This window comes from Lepidothrix coronata, unplaced genomic scaffold, assembly GCF_001604755.1.
Source record: "Lepidothrix coronata isolate B3197 unplaced genomic scaffold, Lepidothrix_coronata-1.0 Scaffold131, whole genome shotgun sequence".
NCBI lineage: Eukaryota > Metazoa > Chordata > Aves > Passeriformes > Pipridae > Lepidothrix > Lepidothrix coronata.
The window spans coordinates 1,533,532-1,555,563 of record NW_016690311.1 but is presented as its reverse complement, the minus strand read 5'-3'; the positions used below and the strand labels follow the sequence as shown (position 1 = coordinate 1,555,563).

General features: G+C 46.0%; 1 protein-coding gene across 7 annotated transcripts in view; it reads left to right on the top strand.

Annotated features, from left to right (window-relative positions):
* Positions 1-22,032, top strand: part of ADAMTS9 (ADAM metallopeptidase with thrombospondin type 1 motif 9) — an 82,580-nt gene that overhangs the window by 32,135 nt on the left and 28,413 nt on the right. For all 7 annotated transcript variants that reach the window (XR_001876736.1, XM_017826896.1, XM_017826897.1 and 4 more), the window contains 14 exons: positions 773-890; positions 1,153-1,248; positions 3,863-4,029; positions 4,138-4,267; positions 4,838-4,964; positions 6,593-6,803; positions 7,562-7,726; positions 8,844-9,008; positions 9,880-9,999; positions 11,801-11,905; positions 12,051-12,218; positions 12,412-12,696; positions 13,348-13,509; positions 14,097-14,273. Coding sequence is in view for 6 of the 7 variants with exons in the window: in XM_017826896.1 (XP_017682385.1) it covers positions 773-890; positions 1,153-1,248; positions 3,863-4,029; positions 4,138-4,267; positions 4,838-4,964; positions 6,593-6,803; positions 7,562-7,726; positions 8,844-9,008; positions 9,880-9,999; positions 11,801-11,905; positions 12,051-12,218; positions 12,412-12,696; positions 13,348-13,509; positions 14,097-14,273 (2,196 nt within the window). In the remaining variant the exon portion in view is untranslated. The remainder of the gene's footprint in view (positions 1-772; positions 891-1,152; positions 1,249-3,862; positions 4,030-4,137; positions 4,268-4,837; positions 4,965-6,592; positions 6,804-7,561; positions 7,727-8,843; positions 9,009-9,879; positions 10,000-11,800; positions 11,906-12,050; positions 12,219-12,411; positions 12,697-13,347; positions 13,510-14,096; positions 14,274-22,032) is intronic.

Below are 22,032 nucleotides of genomic sequence, written 5' to 3'. Positions count from 1 at the left end.
TCACATCCACACATCTTTTAAATACCTCAAGGGATGGTGACTCCACCACAGCTCTGGGCAGCCTGTTCCAATGTTTGACAACTCTTGGTGAAGAATTATTTCCTACTATCCAATCTAAACCTTCCCTGGTGCAACATGAGACTATTTCCTGTCGCTTGTTACCTGGGAGAAGAGACCGACTCCCACCTGACTACAACCTCCTTTCAGGGAGTTGTAGAGAGCGATGAGGTCTCCCCTTGAGCCTCCTTTTCTGCAGGCTGAGCTCCCCCAGCTCCCTCAGCTGCTCTTTATCAGACATGTACTCTAGACCATTCACCAGCTCTTCTTGGGACACACTCAAGTGGAGGTTGTTTACACGTCTGCCCTAGGTTAGTGAGGGCTGTGGGGGTCTGAGCGTAAATCCAAATGATGGTTTCTTCTGTGCTCTGCCACAATTCCTCCTGTTCAGGCCCCAGAGTCCTTTACATTTCCATCACAATTATTTTTCACACTTTTCTCTATGTGAACAATTGATGCAAGAATTTTTCTCTAGTGAAGGCATTGCCTGGTGCAAACAGCAGTTCTGATCCTTGCTTTGTGAAAAAGCCTTTTATTGGAAAACCTTGTGGGATGGCCACACTGTAAATCAGTGGAAAAATGTGGGAAAGCAAAACAATTTGTCTCATGGCAGCCTTTTGCATACACAGCTTTTGTGTGCCTTAATTAGGAGGTTTGTAAATGCTGTTCTAGTCTGTATTTGCTCAAACTAGTTTTTTCAATTTTTCTCTTAAAGCAAGCTGGATGTGATCATGTGCTGAATTCAAAAGCAAGAAGAGATAAATGTGGTGTTTGTGGTGGAGATAATTCTTCATGTAAAACGGTTGCAGGCACATTTAACACGGTGCATTATGGTAAGAATCTGTTGCTAAAAACTTTATAGTGAAAAATGTGGGTCCATAAAAGCCATTACCACACTTAATCTACAAAAACATTGATGTAAAACACAAAACCCTTCTAGCTATAGTATATTCCATTTTATAACTATTTATGCTATCCCTAAATGAAAAGTATCGGCTTGTGTAATGTGAGGTAATTTTGCTCATTTCCCTTCCCCCTAGAAAGCAAATGAAATGTCTGTGTAATGGCCTTGACTTTCTGTTAAATCTTTCCTAGGCTATAACGTTGTGGTTCGCATCCCAGCTGGTGCAACTAATATTGATGTGCGTCAGCACAGTTACTCAGGGAAACCAGAGGATGACAACTACCTGGGTGAGTTGTAGTCCTTATTTTGGTCCAGAAATCTGCTTTGTTGTCTGGTTGTGGTGATATATCTACTGACTGCTCTTTGCTTGGGAGGATGAAGAATTCATTTAAGGAAAATGTTTTCTTGGCGAGAATTTATCTATGTCTGCCAAACATTCAGCCTTATCTTCTTCCTTCTTTTCATGCATGCCATCCTAGATGCAAAGTTTGGGAGGTTCACAGATTATAAGAAATACCCCCTTAGGGTGTGTGTAGGGCTGGAAAGGACTGTTGAGCCTGGGCTGTGGATGGGAATTGAGGCATAAAACTGGGAACCAAACAGGCTTCTGAGCTCTGCTGGAGTCTCCACACCGCGACTTTATCTCTGCTGTCACCATTCTTTGTCTGGAGAGTAAATATGCCATGCCCTGAAAGATGTGTGTACAAACACATAGAGAAATTATTTTCTATTCTTCTGAGAATAATAATTCTGATGTCACTTAGACTGAGCCCTTGACAGTGATACGTAACCATAAAGAAATACTCTGCACCAAAAATACTGGTTTTGATATAAACCTAACAATAACTTGGCCTTTAGATGTTGGACTCCCGTAGTCACTGTTTTCTTTAACCTGTGGGTGTGCCTCTAGAGGCAGATGAATGTGCTTGTGGTGCTCTGTTAGACCACTCTGCTGCACACACACATACTTTAGCATGGGCTTGAGTCTCTCTTCCACTATGCTGATCAGTAATTCACCCCATAGTTCTGTTTGGGCTCAATAGCAGAGGTAACACAAATGCACATTACAACTGATGTTACATCTGCCAGTTGAAGGCTGGTTTTGCCATTAAGTCCTGTTTGGGTTCTCTCAGAGTCTCTGGTTCTCCTCTTTTACATGCCCTGTGCCTGGCACCACCAGCTGTGCTCCAATAGCACAGGGTCCTGTATTTACATCTGACAACAGGGCACTTCATCTTGTTTTATCTTGCAAAATTCCTGTAACTGGGAATGTTAAAAACATGACTAGGCTGGTGGTCCCCATCAAAGGTAAAAGGACTCACTTGAGGAGCAAGTAGAGGAGACTACCATGTACCAAAGGGAAATAATGCTGACAGCTTTAGCTGTTGCTCTGAAATACTATCCTGTTGCTGGACCCTTTATTGAGACAAAAAGCTAAGTGGGTGTTCCCTGTCCCCATTCCCAGGAGGGTGCCATGCAGGGCTCTCTGTGCATTTGCAGCTGCGTCACATAATTTTTGCACATTCACATCAGTGAAATGAGATGGTGCAGCATGACTGCACATCAGCACCAAAAAAAAATACTGTGGTGTAATTGTTTTCCCTCTTGTGGAAGGGAGTTAAGTTTTATTATTCCTCTTTCCTGGAAAAAGCAATCCTCCCCATGTTGTGCCTATTAAAACTGGTTCATCCCAGAAGGAGCCCCAAACTTCCCAGCTCTTCTTGGAGGGCCTTTAATCTTCTTGGGAAGCAATAAAGTCAAATCTTCTTTAATGTTGCTTTAATATTGCTGGGAAAGCATCTCTTCACATTAGGCCTGACTAGAAGCAAATGAGAAGTGTGCATGTGTCCACTTATTTTGCAGCTCACTGAGTGTGAAATCTTAGGCCCTTGGTACTGTGAACCTTGTAGTTGCTTAACAATTTAGGAGGAACTTGATGTTGTCATCAAGTCCAAGACATGTACCTACTGTTGTAGGAGATACAGTAAACAGGAAGGAGTCCTTTAGTGAGTTTTACTACTGTCTAATAACATTAAAGCCTCCAAAGTGTGGGATTTGGTTGAGTATAGCCTCTGCTTTGTGAGTTTTTCTCCATCTACATCTGTTTGCTATAGAGCAGTGTTTTACTTCATTATCTCTCCTCATTCGATGGAAAAACCTTGCCTTTGGTGTTTTGGTGTTAAGTTTAGATTTTTCAGTACAGGGGCTTTGTAGTAACGTAGCTGTGATGGGTGAAATGGTGGGGAAACTAACTTAGGAAATTAGCTACATAATCGCATTAGTGTGAAGTTGTGCAGCAGACTGCTGTTTTCAGGAAACTGTTCCTTTTATAAAGCATTTAGGCTTTAAGCCTTCAGTGCTTTCACATACCTTAAGATTTGGAATAATAAAAAGTATGGGGGGAGGAGGGAGATGGAGAGAGAGGGGGAGATACTGACCAAACTTCCTGAAATTATCTACTAGAAAATGATGTTTAGACAATTAGGGTACAAACATTTACCCTAAGAATACACCTAGAAACAACAGGGAAGCCATTCTATCCACATGGCTTATGAAAAGGTTTGGACAGGATTATTTTTGTGGTATATGAGGGGATACAGCCTGTGTGTGCTCCGTACAGCAGCCTTTTGGATATCTCTGCCCAGGGTTATGGGTGAACTGTTCAGCAACAACTTCAGGCATTCAGCCTTCATTTTAATGAGGCTTTCCAGTGGAAAAAGGAGAAGGAACAATATCTGCAAAAGCTCTGCTGCTCTCTTTACATCCTTTCTGTTTGAGAGTGCTAGTGGGCTTTTCCTCCCAGCCCCAAAGGAAAGGAGCACTGAGAGCGCATGACCCACGTTATTGTGTACGTATGAGTTAATTCTGCTTCTTTAGTTCTTGTTTTTTGCACCTATGCAGCCTTATCTAACAGTCAAGGAGACTTTATATTAAATGGAGACTTTGTCGTCAGTATGTTTAAAAGGGAAATCAAAGTTGGGAATGCTGTGATCGAATACAGTGGATCGGATAATACTGTTGAAAGGATTAATTCTACAGATCGGATTGAGCAAGAAATAACGCTCCAGGTGAAGTATATGTTGTGTGTATGGAAAAGTCTGCCCAGCATAATTGTGCTGAAAATAGTGGCCAGTGATTTCTGTTGGTTTACGCTGCTTCACTTTTCTTCCTCTCAGGTTTTATCAGTTGGCAATTTGTACAATCCTGACGTTCGTTACACATTTAATATCCCCATTGAGGACAAACCTCAGCAGTTTTACTGGAATGAGCATGGCCCATGGCAGTCCTGCAGTAAGCTCTGTCAAGGTGGGTGTTTGAGAAGGCTAAGTTTGGTCCTGGATTCATCTGGGATCTGGGCAGGGCTGTGAGATCCCTCTCTGTTTGATTTCTTTGAATTCCCACATTATGGGTGTGATCATTTCACTGGGCTTCAGTAGGAGATAACACCTTACAAGGTGCTTATGGGTTTCAGAGCAGGGCACTTTACAGCCCCTCTGAGCAAGGTGAGCCTCACAACCTGGTTTGCAGGTGAGGAAGCTGAAGCACAGAAAACGTTACATGACATTTGCTAAGGCTGCAGAAGTCATCAGTGTCTGGTTTGGGGTCTGATATCCAATCATTACCACCTGCCAGTGCCTACCCTGCTAAACACTCAGAGCCCATTCTCACAGGGGGGGCTGCAGCTCTCTGCCTGTGTCCATCCCTTCTGCAATAAACCCCTTCTGCTCCACTCAGTCGTAACCCCCTCTTGTTTCTGAAAGAGATGGAAAAGCACAGTTGAACATCTCTTAAATGCTACCATAAAAGGGGTAAGAGAAATAACTGAATTGATCACTTTCCTGCGTGGCAAACAATGTGATGGTTTTCTCTGTGCAGGAGAAAGAAAAAGGAAACCTGTGTGTAAGAGAGAGTCAGATCAGCTCACGGTGTCAGACCAGCGATGCGATCGAATTCCACAGCCTGATCCCACCACTGAGCCTTGTAACACTGAATGTGAATTAAGGTGCACTCTGCTCAACTGTATATACATTACATTGTGTATTTATTGTTTACTCTTTCCTTTCACCTCTCACCACAATTCCTTTTCTCACCAGCCTGCATTAGATTTTAAAAAAGAAAAGGATTAGTAGTTGCCTCTTTGTCAACCAAGAGGGAACCAGCAGCGTTTTGAGAGGCACAGTTGTACATTTTCACATTTCTCTTGTTGCATTAAATTAGGACTAACTATAACAAAAATGCTCCTAATGTTGAAAAATCTTCCCGTGCAATACAGTGCCTGAAATCTGCATCTGCCTCTGTCAGAAATGCTCAGCACCATCCTACAAACAGCCTGCAAAGATGGAAAAACATATACTTAAAGCAAAGAAGTAACTAATATTTGAATTTATCATCGTTTATTTAAAGCAAAGAATAGGCTTTAGTGTAGAGTGGGTTTGTGGCTGTCCCCAGACAATTCCTGGCGTGCTGGAATTGATGGAGCACAGCCTAAATCATCACAACCCATTTTCCTTTAAAAAGCAATCTGTTTTCCTTTCTGGGGCTTAAATATGGTGGCATTAAGCGGCTGCTGGTGAAGCAATTCAGATGGCCGAGTTCCCGAGGGGTTTCTCTGGCTCTGTTAAACCGGGGCCGTGCAGGGGCTGTGTAGGGTCGGGTTGTCGCGGTAACAGCTGTTGCCATTGCAACAGGTTGGAAACTTGAGAAGGGCAAACGCAGGAGTCTGAAAAGCAGGCAGGGATGTGAGGCTCCCACCAGTCAGGAGCTATTGACTCCAAATCCCCTTGATCTTATTCTTCTCTGGGCTGTGCTCAAGTTTGCTCTCTTGGCTTGGGAGTGGGGCTCTGCACTCCCTGCACAGGCACTGGCAACAGCCCGGGGGTCTCCAGGTCCCCAAGGGGAAACCCCTGCCAGGTTTCAGGGACAATGGGCTCCTATTGGCTTCAGGGTCTCCAGCACCTCCCTGGATCAGGCCTCGTGTCCAGCATCTCTTGCAAGGGCTGGGCTGATACGAAGCAGGAGTGTATCCCCAGGTGGGTCCTTGAGGGCCACCAGCACTAATCCTTGTTGTCCATCCTAGGAAGGAGGCAGCAGAGTGGAAATCTGTCTGTTGAGAGGGAACACCTCTAATCCCCACTGACACCACTGGGGCTCAAGTGTCTTGTAGCAAGTCATTTGCTTGTCCTTTGGAGAGCTGAGACTGTTTTGCAGGTGTCCTGCCATGTGGAACACAATTCGAGCCTCTGCAGGTCATTTTCTGATGCTGTATTTTCCAACTTTTAGTTTTAGAGGCTGAGGTGGCACTCCTGCAGGGGAATGTGGGGTGCAAAGCATTCAAAGCACTGTTCCTTGCTTGGCCACAGATTCCCCTCACCACTTTGGCTGGTCCCACGGGGTCGCAGTGTGACTCCACTGTCTGCAAGAGGGACCTGGCGACAGCTCCTTCCCTTCAAGGAGCAATGCCAGGATTAATTGCCTCTGATTTTTGGAAGTCACAAAGCATTGAGAAGTGTTACAAAAAGCCAGAACTTCCAGTTCAAGAGCATATATTCCCTATTTATGTCAAACACCCTCGAGCACATCACCTGCAGAGTGCTGGAACCCCACAGCTGATGTTTGCCCTCCTCGGCGCAGGTGGCACATCGCGAGGAAGAGCGAGTGCACGGCACAGTGCGGGCTGGGCTACCGCATCCTGGAGATCTACTGCTCCAAGTACAGCAGGCTGGAGGGCAAGATAGAGAAGGTGGATGACCGCTTCTGCAGCAGCCAGCCCAAGCCCAGCACCAGGGAGAAGTGCACTGGAGACTGTAACGTGGGAGGGTGGCGGTACTCGGCCTGGACAGAGGTAAGGGAAGCTTGTCGCACAGCAAACACTGTCTCCCCCTTGCACAGGGGTATGTCGGGCTGTTTAGGTTGCAAACAGCACATATGTAAAAGTTGGCCACAAAAGCTGGCCATGATTCTTCTTTGACTGCTTTTTCTGAAGGACACTGTAGTCTAAATCAGCCCGGTACTCCTTATTTTCCCCTGAAATTAATTTATGCTTTTAAGCATCCCAAAGTCCTCATTACACTAAGCTCTGCTAGCTGTCTTCTCCCATCAAAGCCATCACCGCTGCCAGGAGCTGCTGAGGACGCGTTGCCATCAGCAGAGGACTTCTGAAATTTGTTTCCTTAACACATTTTAGTTTTCGCTTGAACAAGAAAATTCCTGAATGCAGGCCTGGAAATGAGAGATTGATGAGCCTGGGGCTTTCCAGGGAGTGCATGGTGAAGGGGGGCTGGCTGGTCAGAGAGAGTTAATCTCTCCTAAAATGAGAACGAGCAGCAGCTATTTAGGAGAACTGAAAGGCAACACCTGTAAAAGTAATAATGGGGTTATAACCTGAAATAAATTTGTGAAATGCATTGCCATGACATTTTATTAAGCTTTAGCAAGATTGGCTTTTTAAAGGAATACATAAAGTAAAAACCTGTTACTTAAAGTACAAATTGTTCTTCCGGAGGTTTTCTGCAGTCACTCTGCAGTCCTGGCTGTGAGGAGGGAGAAAGGCAACAGCAGTAGAGTGGCAGAAAATACTTACTCGTTGTCTGTCCTTCGCAGTGCTCCAAGAGCTGCGGCGGGGGCACGCGGCGGCGCCGAGCCATGTGCGTGAACACCTACAACGACGTCCTGGACGACAGCAAGTGCAGTCAGCAGGAGAAGCTGACAGTGCAGCGGTGCAGCGACTTCTCCTGCCCCCAGTGGAAAACCGGAGACTGGTCCGAGGTGGGTGCCAGTCCTCCACCCTGAGGAGCTGCAGAGAGATCAAAGGGATATCTCTGCCCATGCTCGTCCCCTGTGATTTGTTTGTGCCTCTTGCAGAAGATCTCTCTGAGCCTGTGCACAGTGAGGCTTCAAACAGGCAGCAAAGTTACTGGCCTTGTTGCCAGTGGTCAAGTGGCCACTTGCCTCCCTGCAAAGCTACCAGGGGGTTAATTCCTCTCTAATCCTGCAGTAATTTCTCCCTAGTTTTTCCACAGTTCCTCTATAACATTGGGAAGAAAAATACCTTCTGCCCTCGTTTTCCCTTGAGATTGTCCTCAAAAGCCCTGGCAGCTCTGGCTGTCACTGGAGGGCAGGATTTCACCCTATTGATGTCTTGCTCAGCCTCTCCCTGCTGTTTGTTACCTCTTCTGCTGCTGCTGGTGTCCTTTGCAATGCAACAAAACTGTATCTTGATAGGCATTTTCCTGCAGCAGGACTGGGGATGCTGGAGAACAGTCTTCAAAGGCTACTTGTCACCTTTGTGGCCAAATTGCTCTTGTTTCTGTGAATTGTATTCTTTTAGGACATAATGAAACCAATTAAGTGGAACAGGGATTGTTCTCTGCAAAACATCTGTCTCCTGAGTCAAGCTGCTGGCAGGCCAAGGCACTCCAGGGCAGTAGAAGAGGCTGTTGCAGCCCGCAGAAGTCAAGACCCTTAACATACACACCCAGAGCTGAGCAAGTTTTTCAGAAGCCTTTGGCACCCCATCGTGCACAGCTAAAGCCCCACGGGACAGTGCTGTGCCTTTGCCCTGTGTCTCACAGCTGCTGGAAGACAAGAGTCTCTGTGGGCTCACTCTGCCTGTGCTAAGGGGTCTCAGCCTGGCTGTGCTCTATGCTCCATGCTCCAGCCTCTGCTCCAGACCAGCTCCTCAGAGCAATCCTCTCTCATTGCAAGACACTTGCCTGTCTTCCAGGACGTGTTTACTGTTAGCTAAAGAATTGCCTCTTAGCACCACTTCTTTTTTAAGCAGTAGTTTCAGTGGGTTTCCAGGTTTATTTTTCAGTGCCAGGGCAGGTGCTGAGCTGGCTGCGCATCCCCGGCACCACCTGAGCTTGCACTTTTCTCCTTGCAGTGTTTGGTCACCTGTGGAAAAGGGCACAAGCACCGCCAGACCTGGTGCCAGTTTGGAGAAGATCGATTAAATGACAGGTTTTGCGATCCCGAGACGAAGCCGGAGTCGGTGCAGACGTGCCAGCAGCAGGAGTGTGCATCGTGGCAAGTGGGGCCGTGGGGCCAGGTACTGCAGAGCCCCGTGGGGCTCCAAGCCAGTGGGACCTGGGTGAGGGTGGCTGAGGCTGGGCGCTGCCCTTTCATCCAAATTCAGCAGCATAACTGTGCTAATTGATTTGCACACCAAAGCAGCCCTCTGGTCACTTGGGTTCAGCGGATAGGCAGCAATAACAGTACCTGCCCTTTGTGCTAAATTTAATCTCTGTCATACTAAATTGGCCGTGATTTTCAAAAAAGGGGTTTCCAAGGTTACGCTCCTAAATCCATATTTAGGCATATAAATACATGGCCTAATTTTCACAGAAAAGCTACCCCCATTGAATAACTTTTGTTGCTTTTAATGTTTTCCAGTTTCTAGGTTGGTGAGGGGTTTTTTTCTGTTAAAATACAAGTTGCTCATTTCTCCCAGAGTGTTCTGGCATCTACTTTTCCACGAAGCTGTTAGCTCTTGACTTAAAAAAACAGCAGCAAACCCAGACCAGTTGTCCCAGTCAGACATATTTCCCATCAGCAAAATTATTCATTAGCTGCTCGTGCTACCATGGGGCTGAACAACCAGTTTTAAAGAAGGATATCATGCAGGTTCTACCCCAGACTCTGATTCTAATGTGTGCAGCAAAGTAAATCATTTCAATGCTCACACCTTCATTCCCAAGGAAGCAAGTGAAGCGTGTGAGGCACTGGTGGGCGCAGTGAGTTAAAACTTTGACCTAATTTAAAGCTGAAATGCACGAAGTGGAGAGAAACCAGAAAGGAAGCTGTGTTTTATTTTTGCTGCTCTTGCTGCGTGCCTAAATACAGACTGGACTGATTAATACTTTCTAACTGAAGCAGCTACTCAGACCCAGCACTTTTTTCTCCCGTCTCTCCTCTCCCAGTGCACAGTGACTTGTGGCCAAGGCTACCAGATGAGAGCAGTGAAGTGTGTTGTGGGCACCTACGTGTCAGTGGTGGATGATAATGAGTGTAACGCTGCAACCAGGCCAACAGATACCCAGGTAAATCCTGCTACCCTGTCTCCATCTTTTGCCAGCATGCATATGGAGGCATCCAGGCTGTAGCGTCAGGGGACACCTTTCTGCAGCAAAGCCTTGCCCTGAACACCAGCCCATGCAGGGCAGTGCTTTGGTCTGCTACATGGCTGTTGGAAAGGTGTAGCACAGCACCCTGCTTTGGTAGAAATGGGGCAGAGAAGCCATAATCGGGGATTTCCCATCCAGACTCTCTCCATGTGTGCTTGACCTTACACTCCGAAGCACCAAATTGCCAAAAAGGCAATGGACAACTTGTTATGAGGGCATCAGGACTTCATGGGGTGAAGATTAATTACCTTTGCTTATGGTTTATGTCCACGGAGCTCTAGCCATAGGATGGGATGTGAGAGGGGCCATTCAGAGGCAGAGCTAAAGCTGGTCTCTAGGAGCTCACGAGCCAAAGAAACCACAGTGGACGAATATGGGAAAACAACCAGAGACCATAAGGTTGAGACAGTATTCACTGGCCTCAGAGGCTGTGATCTCAGACACAGCAGACACCTCCTTTGGCTTGCATGGAGTTGAGGATGCCTGGCTGCAATCTGGGCTCACGTGGCTGCAGGACTGTTGCTGTGTGATACAAATGATGGTGAGGGGATATAATTTCTTGCCTGCCGCATGTGACATGGTAGTGTTTGTGGCAGCTACAATTCCAGGGACATCCTCCCTGGCTAGACAAATTGAGAAATGTTGTACAAGTTGCAAATTTGCTGAAGAGGCTTTCCATGCTATGTACTTGGAAGCAAACATTTGAATTCCCCTTTCAAGCAGAGGATGTGTCCAAGGTGTCTGAAGGAGTTGAATAAAACAGAACATTACTATCTGTCTGTCATAGGAGAGTATAGTGCTGATGCCCTGCCCAGCTTCAGTCCTGCATGACCTCGCAGAGTTTAACTGAGGCCACAACACTTGGGAAAGGGCTGTTTTTCCCATGTATGGAGACCAGTTGCACTACAGTCAAGGGGTAACAAACCCACTTGTCATCAGCCATCATTTGGCATGCATGTCTCCAGTGTCAGTGAAATCACAACCATCCAGAAATCATGTATGCCGTTTGTCAGGAGCCGCGCTCTCCCTCACGGGGACAATCAGTATTAATTTCCTTTTTGGCAAGGACTACTCATGGAGTAAAGTCATGGCTATTCATCATTTCTGTCGCCAGACCTCCCAGGAGGCCCAGACAGGACCAGAGCCCTCCTGTGAGGCGCTGTACCAAGACTGTGCAGAATGACATGCCTGTCCCCAAACCCTCACATGCTTGGTGTGTGGTGAAGATCAGCACATGGATATGGGCAGTCTGGTGGGCTGCAGGGAATCAAAGGGCTGCAATCAGCAGCATAACCTTTATTGTGTGGGCTGCAGGTCTTGTGCTGAAGGAAGGGAGCTTTGAAGGGAGATAAAGTTGCTGCTTTGCAGATGTGTGTTCATACCAGAACTCTTAATGAACTTTCATCTTTTGCCTCAAAAACATCTGGTTTTAATGCGTGGAGATGGCACATGGTTATGGGGATCCCTGATGTAGAATTCCTAATAAGTCAAAAGTCCACGGAGGGTTCTACATATAAAGGCCTTGGGATGTTGATACTGAGTTTTGCTGATTCACCAAGAGGATGCAAGGAGGAAGCCTGCCTCCACACAGGCATGCAGGTCCCAGAGTTTCAAGATATTGCATGTTATTCATAATTACATTGAAGAGGAGGTGGTTTAAACAAAACATCTGCAAATTCTTTATTTCCCAGTTTTCCCTCATTTATTTCCTTCACAGGACTGTGAAATAGCTGTATGTCCTCCCCATCCAAATAGTCCCGAAGCCAAGAGATCCATATCAGGCGTTCACAGGACACAGTGGAGATTTGGATCCTGGACACCGGTAAGCACGTGTCATAATACTTTCAGGATTATTTTACAGTAGACAATATGATATTTTTAAGTGTGTTTAAGCAACTTCTCATTCCAAAGTCCCTGCAATGTATATCAGGAAACTGCCTAGCAGAGTGCTTGTTGCTCTTCCCTAGTGCTCCGCAACATGTGGGAAGGGTACCCGGATGAGATACGTCAGCTGTCGGGATGACCAGGGCTCCGTGGCCGACGAGTCAGCTTGTTTCCACCTTCCAAAGCCATCAGCCACAGAAATGTGCACCGTGACACCATGTGGGCAATGGAAAGCCTTGGAGTGGAGCTCTGTAAGCATCACGCTGTCTCTTGCAGGACAGCCTTATAGACCTCACTGCTGGAAATGTGCTTCATTAATCTGTCACACTTGCGCTTTTATAAGTGAGGATATTAAGGTTTTCTGCTGATTGTTGTTAGCAATAGCTGTCTTTCTGGTTTTCAAAGCTGGAAATGTGACTGTCTCCTTTTCCCACTGTAACGCAGTGCTCGGTGACTTGTGGTCAAGGTAAGGCAACGCGACAAGTGATCTGCGTCAATTACAGTGACCAGCTGGTGGATAGGAGTGAGTGTGACCCAGACGACCTCCCTGCCACCGAGCAAGACTGCTCCATGTCTCCTTGTCATCCAAACAGCCATGACTACGGCAGGCCCATCCACCCTTTCCTCTATCCGGATCATCGCCTGAAAGTGCACCCCGGGGGCAGCCCAAACCGAAACCGTGCGCATATACCGGGAGGCAATCAGTGGAGGATTGGCCCCTGGGGTGCTGTAAGTGCCCTGGTTTTCTTACTGCTGGGTTTTGCTGTTTGGTTTTGGTTTTCTTTCTGGACTAGTCCAGTCTTTCCTTTTAGTCACTGTGCAGGGAAAAGAGGGACCCTTCTCCCACTCTCTGCTCACAGAAGCAAGTGTTGCAGTAGCGCTCAGGCTTCACCTCTCAGCCTCTCACACCTCATATCTCCAAGGCTCTCTAGGCAGAAAGCTGAAAGCATCATTTTCCATGAGGCAAAGGCCAACCTCTGCTTCTTGGCTGTCTCCCGGGATGTTTACAGCTGTGCAGAGTTGTTGCCAAAGCACAGCGGAGCCTCAATGCCAGTTCCTCTCACTCCAACCAGTATGCAGTGCTTTAGCATGGACGTCCCTAAAGGGAATTAAGGACAAATGGGATGTCAAACACTGCATTAAAGTCAGTGGGGATTACTCACCTGCTTAAAACTAGGCTGGTGTTTACTTTCTTTGCTTAGTCAGCACCTAAGTCATTGCGCTGCTATTAATAATAGCTGGGGTTTGAAGTTTAATAATGCCTGTTAGCTGTATTAAATTTCTAGCAGTGCATTCCCACGGTGCAAGGCACTGGGAAGGAGCTGGGAATGCACACTTATTCCTGGACTCAACGAAGCCGTGGGCAATTGTGTCTTGCAGTGCTCTAGCACATGTGCGGGGGGGTTCCAGCGGCGGGTCGTGGTGTGCCAGGATGAAAACGGATATACCGCAAATAACTGCGATGAGAAAAGCAAACCCATGGAGCAGAGATCGTGCGAATCTGGCCCCTGTCCGCAGTGGGCTTATGGCAACTGGGGAGAGGTGAGTGCACCATCCATCCTGGGCTCCCAGCACAGGGGATGACTTTCATTAGCAGGCAGCTGAAAAATGGAAGAAGAGAGGGATATTGTGGTGACATTTATTAGAAAGATTGGAACTTGAAAGGCAGCCTCTGATAAATGAGTGAGCCCTAGCAACTGCTTGGTGTTGTTCTTCTTTCCATTTGTCATGGGAAAATTTTCCTCCCAAGCAAAAGCAAATACTACAAAGATGGAGATTTTTTTTTTAAGAGAAGCCTAGTTTAACATAAGGCCTCTTTTTGTAATAAAAACACTGCTCCCTTCTGAAAATTCATCTGAGATGAGCAATTGGAGATGTAAACATCCAGTATCTTGTTGGGTCTGGCAGGATCATGGTGGAGTAGCATGAACAGTTTCAGGAAGAGACAAGCTGAAGCAGCTGATACCCCTTCTGAGTCTCACATGGCATTTGGGGGGGATTTAGCTGGAGTGGGTTCGTTGGGAACAGAAACAACCATTGGGCTTCTGAGGTGCTAATGCTTCGAGCAGCTGGTCAGCAGTATTTTTGCTGCCCTGACGGTGATTGCTCTGTCCTCTGCTGACTTCCAGTGCACGAAGCCATGCGGGGGAGGGACAAGAACGCGGCTGGTGGTGTGCCAGCGCCCCAATGGAGAAAGGTTTACGGATCTGAGCTGTGAAATCCTTGACAAGCCACCGGACAGAGAGCAGTGCAATGTGCAGGACTGTCCTAGAGATGCTGCCTGGAGCGCTGGTCCTTGGAGCTCGGTACGACCATAAACTCTTTCTCTTTGTGAACCGTTTTGTGGATATCCCGTAACAACAGATTTAATTTGCTTCGAACCAAGGTGCTAATGCTTCGTGTCTTAAAACTGCACTTAAAGAGGATTATTGACAATATATTCAGAATAACACCTGTTCAGGAAGAGCTTACATTAGAGGAGCTCAAGTCTTTTAATTTAAAAGGCACTTTCTGCTAAGTAGCCACCTTTGTCCATTTTATTACACCGTGCAAGCGCTGTGCATTGTGAATCTTGGTTCTGAGTTCTTTGCATATGAATTTAAACCTGGCATTCAAGCAGTACATTGCCATTGAAGTTAAATTGTTCTGCTCTTTAATGGTAATACTGCACTGTGCACCTACTGGTTTACCAGTCGCGTGTTCTCTGCCAAAAGCAAGATGACTGGGTAGAATGTACTAAATTGCATCAATTCCCAGCCGTGTACAAGTGTGTACAGATGTGTGTGCAAGTCCCTACCTGCCCACACATAGACCTATGTAGAAACACGTGTGCATTCACACCCGTGCTCTAATTTCTGTTCCTGTGTATATAATATGAGTGTGATGTACAGTGCAAAGGCACCTCTAAGCTGTCCTTGTGTATCGCTCTGGTTCTGGAGAGTGATTGTCTAGCCTGATCTCCAGCTGCTGCTCTATCATTAAATCAGCAAAGGATCAGCAAGCTGCTGGAAGGCTTAAAACCCTGGGAGTTTTCCAATAACAAAATAGTGTTTGGAGCAGAGGTGTCTTATACTGCTCCTTTGCTGCTGGAGGACTCTGCTACAGAGATGCTCTTATGAGGGCCGAGCAGCCCTGAACTGCAGGGTTGGGGTGCTATTTTGGGTGCCACAGCTTTGAAATTCTCCCTGCCCAGAGCAGCACCCTCTGCTCTGAGCCCTGCACCAAGGCAAGTGCCACTTGGGGTGCTTCTGGAGCGCTGGAAACCACAGACCTGTCTCTTTTGGAGTGGCCTTTAAACAAATGTCAATCTTTATTGTGTGTGTTGTTATAAAAGCATTTGAAGAAGTTTAAAAAAAAATAATCTGACTCAAAAGCACTTTATAGGAAAATCAAAAAGAGGCCTGTTTGTAATGTATTGGACTTCCTTAATTGTCACAGTTTGAAAAGTCATCTTGCCAAAACCACCTCTCATTCTGCGGGTGCTTTCAGTGACATGGATGCCTTCAGTATCCTCCTCTGTATTTTTATCATACCTCAGTGAGTTCTGCAATAGCCATAAAACTGCTGAACTGGTGTTTATCCGGTGCTTCACCAGTACAAGCAACAGTGCTATGAAATATTTCATTTGAGGTGCTAATGTGTCCCTTGTCCGCCGATCTGGCTGGTGCTACCCATGAGCGAGGAGAGGTAAGCAGAGCTGGCGACGTGTGCACTGGCTGCTCTGCAGGATTTACCAGCTGGGAGGTGCTCCCAACCTTGGCTACCTTTGCTGGACCATTTGCAAGAACCAAAGGTGTGGACAGAGTTGTGTGACATTCTGATGTCACTCAGCCTCTTCATAGCTGTTTCAGGAGCAGGCTCCAGGTCTGTGCCTGCTCCTCGCTGTTGGAGAGGCAGGGTGCAGTCCTCTAGCTTGGTTTTGAGTTTTCTTTTCACCCAGGAAAAAATTCCCTTGACTCAGTCATACTAACCTTGGTGGGTTGTCCTTCCTCGCTCTCCTGGGAGCGGGTGGGGTGTCAGGCAGACAGGTGGAGGGCAGGGACATCCTGTCCTGCCTGTGGTACCTCTTCCCAGCTGCCCACAGGGCTCACAGCCCTTGGCCTCCACATGGGAAGGTGCTGCAGGGCTGAGCCCCAATTGCTGCCACAAAGTGACTTGATTTTCCAGTCTTATTTACCGAGGTGTCCTTGGGCTCTGACCTAGGGGACCCCAGAGCTGTCTGAAGACTGAGAAGCATCTATAGGGTCCACAGGGCTTCGTGTCCCTCCAGCAGAACACTCCATGTGTATGTCTACCTCGTGCTACTACTGTAGGTAGTAACGGCCAAACTTTTTTCCTTTAGTGTGGTGTCACCTGGATTTGCTTTAGCTCTGCCATTGGTTGCAAACATCATCCTGTAGCTGTACATACTTCATCCTGTAGCTGTACATACTTCATCTGTTGAGATGGAGTGTCACTACCATATTTTCTTGGTCACTTTTGAAACAAGAGTATAGTATTAGCTGAAACTTTTCAGCAGTATGGATTTATGTATTTATGTAAAAGTGTATTTATTTTTCCAATATTGTTATTTAATTTTATATAAATGTTGCATACCTTTACGATGTCTAATGTTAATGTTGAACAGTGAAAATTAAAGACAAGTAGAATGTAATGAACAATGAATTTGTATAATGATTTCTTGAGTCTTTTGCTAAATTAAGATCATATACTTAGTTTTGGTAACTTTTGCTAAATTTTCTGAAATGGTACTGCAACGTTCCATTTTTTACTGGCTTTTCTTTTACTTGCTTTGTTCTCCAACAGAAATTGTTATATTCAACAATTAAACACAGTTAAAATCGTATGAATTACGAAGTTTGGATAACTAATTTCTCACAAGCATCTGACTGGCTTTACTCAAGTTTCAGTGAAATTAGTACTATAAAATACATACCAATTAAAGCAGAGAGAGTCTGAAGAGTCCAACCCACAATCCTTGGGCAGAATTCCACTGGGATTTTATACAGTAAACAAGTAATTTTTATCTGGCTGGTTAAATCCAGGTTTGGAAGAGATAATTAAATGGATAAACAGATTGTGTGTTTAAATGATAATTTTATAAAAGGAGACTTGTGAGATGTCATGTCATTATAATGTATGTTCAAAGAGGACTAAGAGGAGGTGACACTTTTATTTCCTTGCTTCCTTAAGAACATGTATTTACACACTACAGAATTGTACACCATGTGATAGAACTGACCTTTTTATTAAAACCATGCTTTAGAAAACATGCACAGATTGTCACCAGAATAGAGAGTGTTTTTTCTCCTCTGAATGCCTTATGGTATGAACACAGATCTCCATACACGGTCTCGAATATCGAGAGGAAATCTTACCATGTTCTCCAGAATGAGGGAGATGTTCACAGAGAGAATTGCCCATCACTTCACTTAAAACCCAAGTCTGGTTTTTAACATATATACCCATATATATATATATCACATATGTAAAATATACCCATAACCTCACTTAAAACACTTCTCTTGGAGCAGATTTGTTCCTTGCAATAATCTCTGAAATTCTAAGTTTACCTTAATTACCAACTGTATCCTGATACAATTTATGAATAATGCTGAATTAAGTTGGTGTGGGTTTCTCGTTCTTTCTGAGTTAGGAAATGGGCACAGAAAAGGTAAAACAATTATATCTCACAGCACCTTGGTTCAGTTGGGTGACTCATTTGGGCTTCACCGCGCTGGGACAGTGATCATTTGACTTTGAACTGTGTAAAACAGGTGGGTGGGTTTTTAGGTTGTTTTTTTCCTAAAAAGTATTATAATTTTAAAAGTAGTCTGATTTTTCAAGTAGTTGTCACTGTTGGGTATCTAAAGTTTGAACTGCTGATGTGATGGTTTTGTAGCTCTGACTGCCTGCAGAAGAGCAGTGTGTCCTTCCCAGCTTCTCCCATAGGCAGAGGTGCTGGTATCATAGTCTTTGAGGGCCTTTTGCTCTAATGAAGAATTGGAAGCCTAGTGTAAAATAATTAGAATATTAGCTGGCTAAGCTCCAGACTCTGTTGTGGATGTGAATTCAGGTTTGGGCTAGGACAGCATTGCTGTATCCCCTTGGCAGGAAGCTGGTGGCATTGATGGCTTTGCAGGGCTCTTTGGCTGCACTCGGAGACATGGTAGCAGCAAAGGGTCTCTGAGCTGGGTGGGAAGTGGGAGAACTGAACTGCCTGGCCAACATCTGTTTCAGGCAGCTGGCGCTCAGGAATTTTAATCTTAACATTGGTGTCAGTGGAAACTTCAGGTTACTTGTATTTAATTCTGTCAAAGCCCCAACATGTTGTTTACAAAATGCCTTCCCCATGCAGCTGGATGAAAATAGGCTGTTCAACAGCAATATTCTCCGTGTCGTTATTCTGATAATGTTCTTAGCAGGCAGGATGTCAGCTCTTGCTAAGACAGAAGTGATAACCAGGGACAGATTTTGGTTGCAAGTGTATATAACTCTGCTGTTGTCTTCCTCTCTCCTGCAGAAAATGAATTTGCTGTGACAGCAGCACTACTAAGCTGCTGTGTGATTCTTTACACATGTTTTGCAATAACAAAGCCATCCTTGAAAATGAAGTGATAGGCACACTAAACTCTCCAGTCACTCAGTGATTCATATTGCTTTTTCTGTCCTTCATTCATACGATGAAGGTTTGGGCTCCAAGACTGCAGCAGCAAGTCTGTATTTCTCTGTAGTGCCAGGTATTATCAGAAAACTAATAAAAACAGTCCTACCCTGGGAGCCTGTGGGGGAAGCACAAATGTTGCTGCAGCAGAGGACGGCTGCACATATAGCCCCAGCACCCATAACCCCAGCAGAGGGATGCAGTGGGTGACTTGCATGCCTTCAGAAGGCAAGTAGAAACAGATTTAATAAAGCTGATCCTGACCAAAATGAGAGGTCGGTAGCCCATGGATATCCCCAGACATCTGTCTGAAGCTGCCTCTGTCTCAGAGCTGTTTACTGTGTGCTTAGGCTGGCCCACCAAGGCTGTTGTCCCTCTTGGGTTCCTGGCTGCCTCCCTCTAGGATCTCGCAGACTGACTGACTCCAGGGACTGCCGGTTCACTGTGCTGATGAAAGGCAAGAAGTTGTCTGCTTTGGTTCCCTAGTCAAAAATAGGCCTTTGACAGCGCAGCCCTCTCTGGTTTTGTTTATAAAAGCAAACCAGACCCTTTCCTGTACTCCCTGCAGTGTGACACTCATCCAGAGCATCCCACCACCAGTGCCCAGCTTCAGCCAACCTCCAAAACTGCACATCCCTGGGCCATAACTGGGAATTCACCAATTTGATGCCTTGTGCCCTTCTCAGAGCTTGTCCCAGAGGGTAAATGCAGTTGGGGTTTTTGTGTGAAGTGTTTGCCTGTTGCTTCTCTGAGGCTCATGCATCTCTTTCCTCAGCTCAGTGCCTGCTGTTCCTGTTAAGGCTCAGACCCACAGCTGATGGCTCCAAGCCAATCACAGGTGGGTAAAGCCAGTGGTACCCAGCTGCCTGGTAGGGGCACATCCCTTTATTCCTCTCTTGCTGCCCTAAAATCTCCCATTTTTATTTTCCTTTCCATTTTTACTTTTTGTCTGCCATCACCATCTTTCATTGATACTTCTCTTTCTCCTTAAAAAAGGAGAACTATATAGGTGTACTTTTTCTATCAGTTCTCTGTCTCCTGTTTGCGACTGTTGATGCTCCATGAGCAGGAAAACAACCATGGAATTCTGTCTGCTAACCTGCAGGTGAGGGACCACCCTGTGCTTAACACTGTGCCAGCCCTGTAGTGATTTTTCTGGATCCACCCTTCCAAGGACTGATTTCCTGCAACTTAAAAGCTCAGCTGTTGCAATCCAAACTCCTCCCTTGAAAGCCCCTATTGGCCCTTGCAGCCCTCATCATCTGACCTGGTGATTAAATCGAGGGTCTTTTAGTCTGATGGAGAAGTAAAAGGACTGGGCAGCAGTGTCCTCTCTAACCTCCCTAATCCAGTGACTAAATGCTGGGAAATGAGCTGCAGAGAATCTCATCTGCTCTCCTTCGTTAGCCTCTCCTGTTGCTACTGCCAGGACAGACGTGCTGGGCCAGTGGTTAGACTCAGGAAGGTTATTTTCTTCAAAATCTTCTCTTCCATTAGTATTCACTGATGTTTCTTACCATGCTTCTGTCCAACCCATGCTTCTGTCCTAACACTGTAAAATGCTTCTCTCCTCCCAAAGAAGTGCAGTGGCTGTTTGGCTGCACTTGGTGTGCCTCTGTGCCTTTTTACACCTCCTCTTGCACGTTTTCTCAGCTAAATGGTCATTTTCTAGGCTGTGCATGGCTTGAACTCAAAGTGGTGGAGCTGCTGTTCAGCAATGCCTGGTTTCAGTCTCTGTGTCATGGGTGGCCCATCTGTGGCTCTGGCTCCATAAGGCCTGCAGAACTCCTATACCTGCACCTCTGCACACGCTCACACCCAGGAGAAATAAAGCAATACTTAAAATGGCAATTGCTGGGAACATTTGTCTCCCAAAGCACTGGCTCTGAGTGCAGGAATCGCAGTGTGTGTTAGGCTGCAGGGGACACTTTGGAACAGTAACACACTTTCAAGGATGAGCTGTGAAGTTGAGCATCTTCAGGCAGATCCCTGAGCTGGGCATTGAGAAATCTGTGTGCAGTGTTGCTCATTTTTCAGAGTCAAGCTGTATACCCCTCACTGCAATAATTGCTGTTGCTCAGATGCTAGGGATTTAGAAACAAGGATGTGTAATGATGAGGGACACCAAGCACAAAGAGATTTACTGTGTTTCTAACTTTCCTTTTGACTGATTTGTGCAGTTATTAAGGGAAAATGTTGTAGTCAGTCCTGTTCCAAAGGCACTTAATTTTCTGTTCATGTTTTAATTTTACTAGCTCACAGGGGAGGTGAGTGAACCAGCAGCATGGCTGAAAATCTGTCTGATGCCCAAGACCATGTGCAGGCTGACAGTATCCCTACTGCATTAAGCCAAGATTTTTCTTTATAAAACTGGGAAGTAAGCAGCAGCCCAATGCTCCTACAGCCCCCCGGTGTGATGCACACCTGTGAAATAGAGATAAGGATCCTTGGAGAGCTCTTTACTTTGTGTTTCACTCCATCCAACATGGAGAAATTCTATTCTTGAATGGAACATCTAAATGGCATTATAATACAACTGTTCACTAAAAATATGAAGTGTCAGTTAGCCGAGGCACCTTGCTGCTTCAATTGGTACTGTCCTAGAAGTGCCACAGCATGGAAAATAGGCTTCATCAGTGCCTTCCACATCCCATTATACTGGTGTCCTTGGGTAGCTCCCACATCTCCTAATTTGAGGAAATACCATGTAACACCTCCCCCCCCTTGAGAGACCTGCAGTGGCTGTAAGGGAGCTTTTGCTTTTTTGTTGTCTAAGGTAAATAGTGTGGAGCAGGGCAGGGATGAAGCTTTTACGGCAGCTCTGTGTGCTCACAGCCCTGCTGATTTCTATACCTGGTGAAGTCTTTGTATATGGTGTAGCAACAGGGCAGGGGAAGGGGCGGGGGGAGAAGGTGCTGCTTACTAGGTGGATGCTGCAGGAGAGGAGGATGCATGGCTTCTCCTGTTGTAGTTACCTCTTTTTTCCCCATATATCTTGTGAGGTTTCCAAGCCCGGGGAAATTATGGTATTGACTTTGGCGCTCAGGGCTTTAAATCTTGCAGAAGTTAAAGAGACCAAGAGCATCCTTTCTGCTGGGCAATCTGTGCTGGAGGAATGGGCTCCAGACACACCAGCCTCTTCCCTCTGCTGCAGCAACACATCAAGTTGGACCCTTTTCTTTGAGAAATTTTCCTTTTTTTCCTGTTTGTTTTTTTTTTAACGTGTTAAAAGACATCATCCAAGGTCACTCACCGGTCCCTGCAGCTGAGTTTGGCAGTGGGAAGGTGAAGATTTAGTGGACTCTGTTATTTCTCCCTTTTGCAAATAATCACTTGGGAAGCTCTGCTCAGAGCCAGGAACAGAGCTGTGGAGGATGGAGACCCTGAGTGCACTAGAGGGA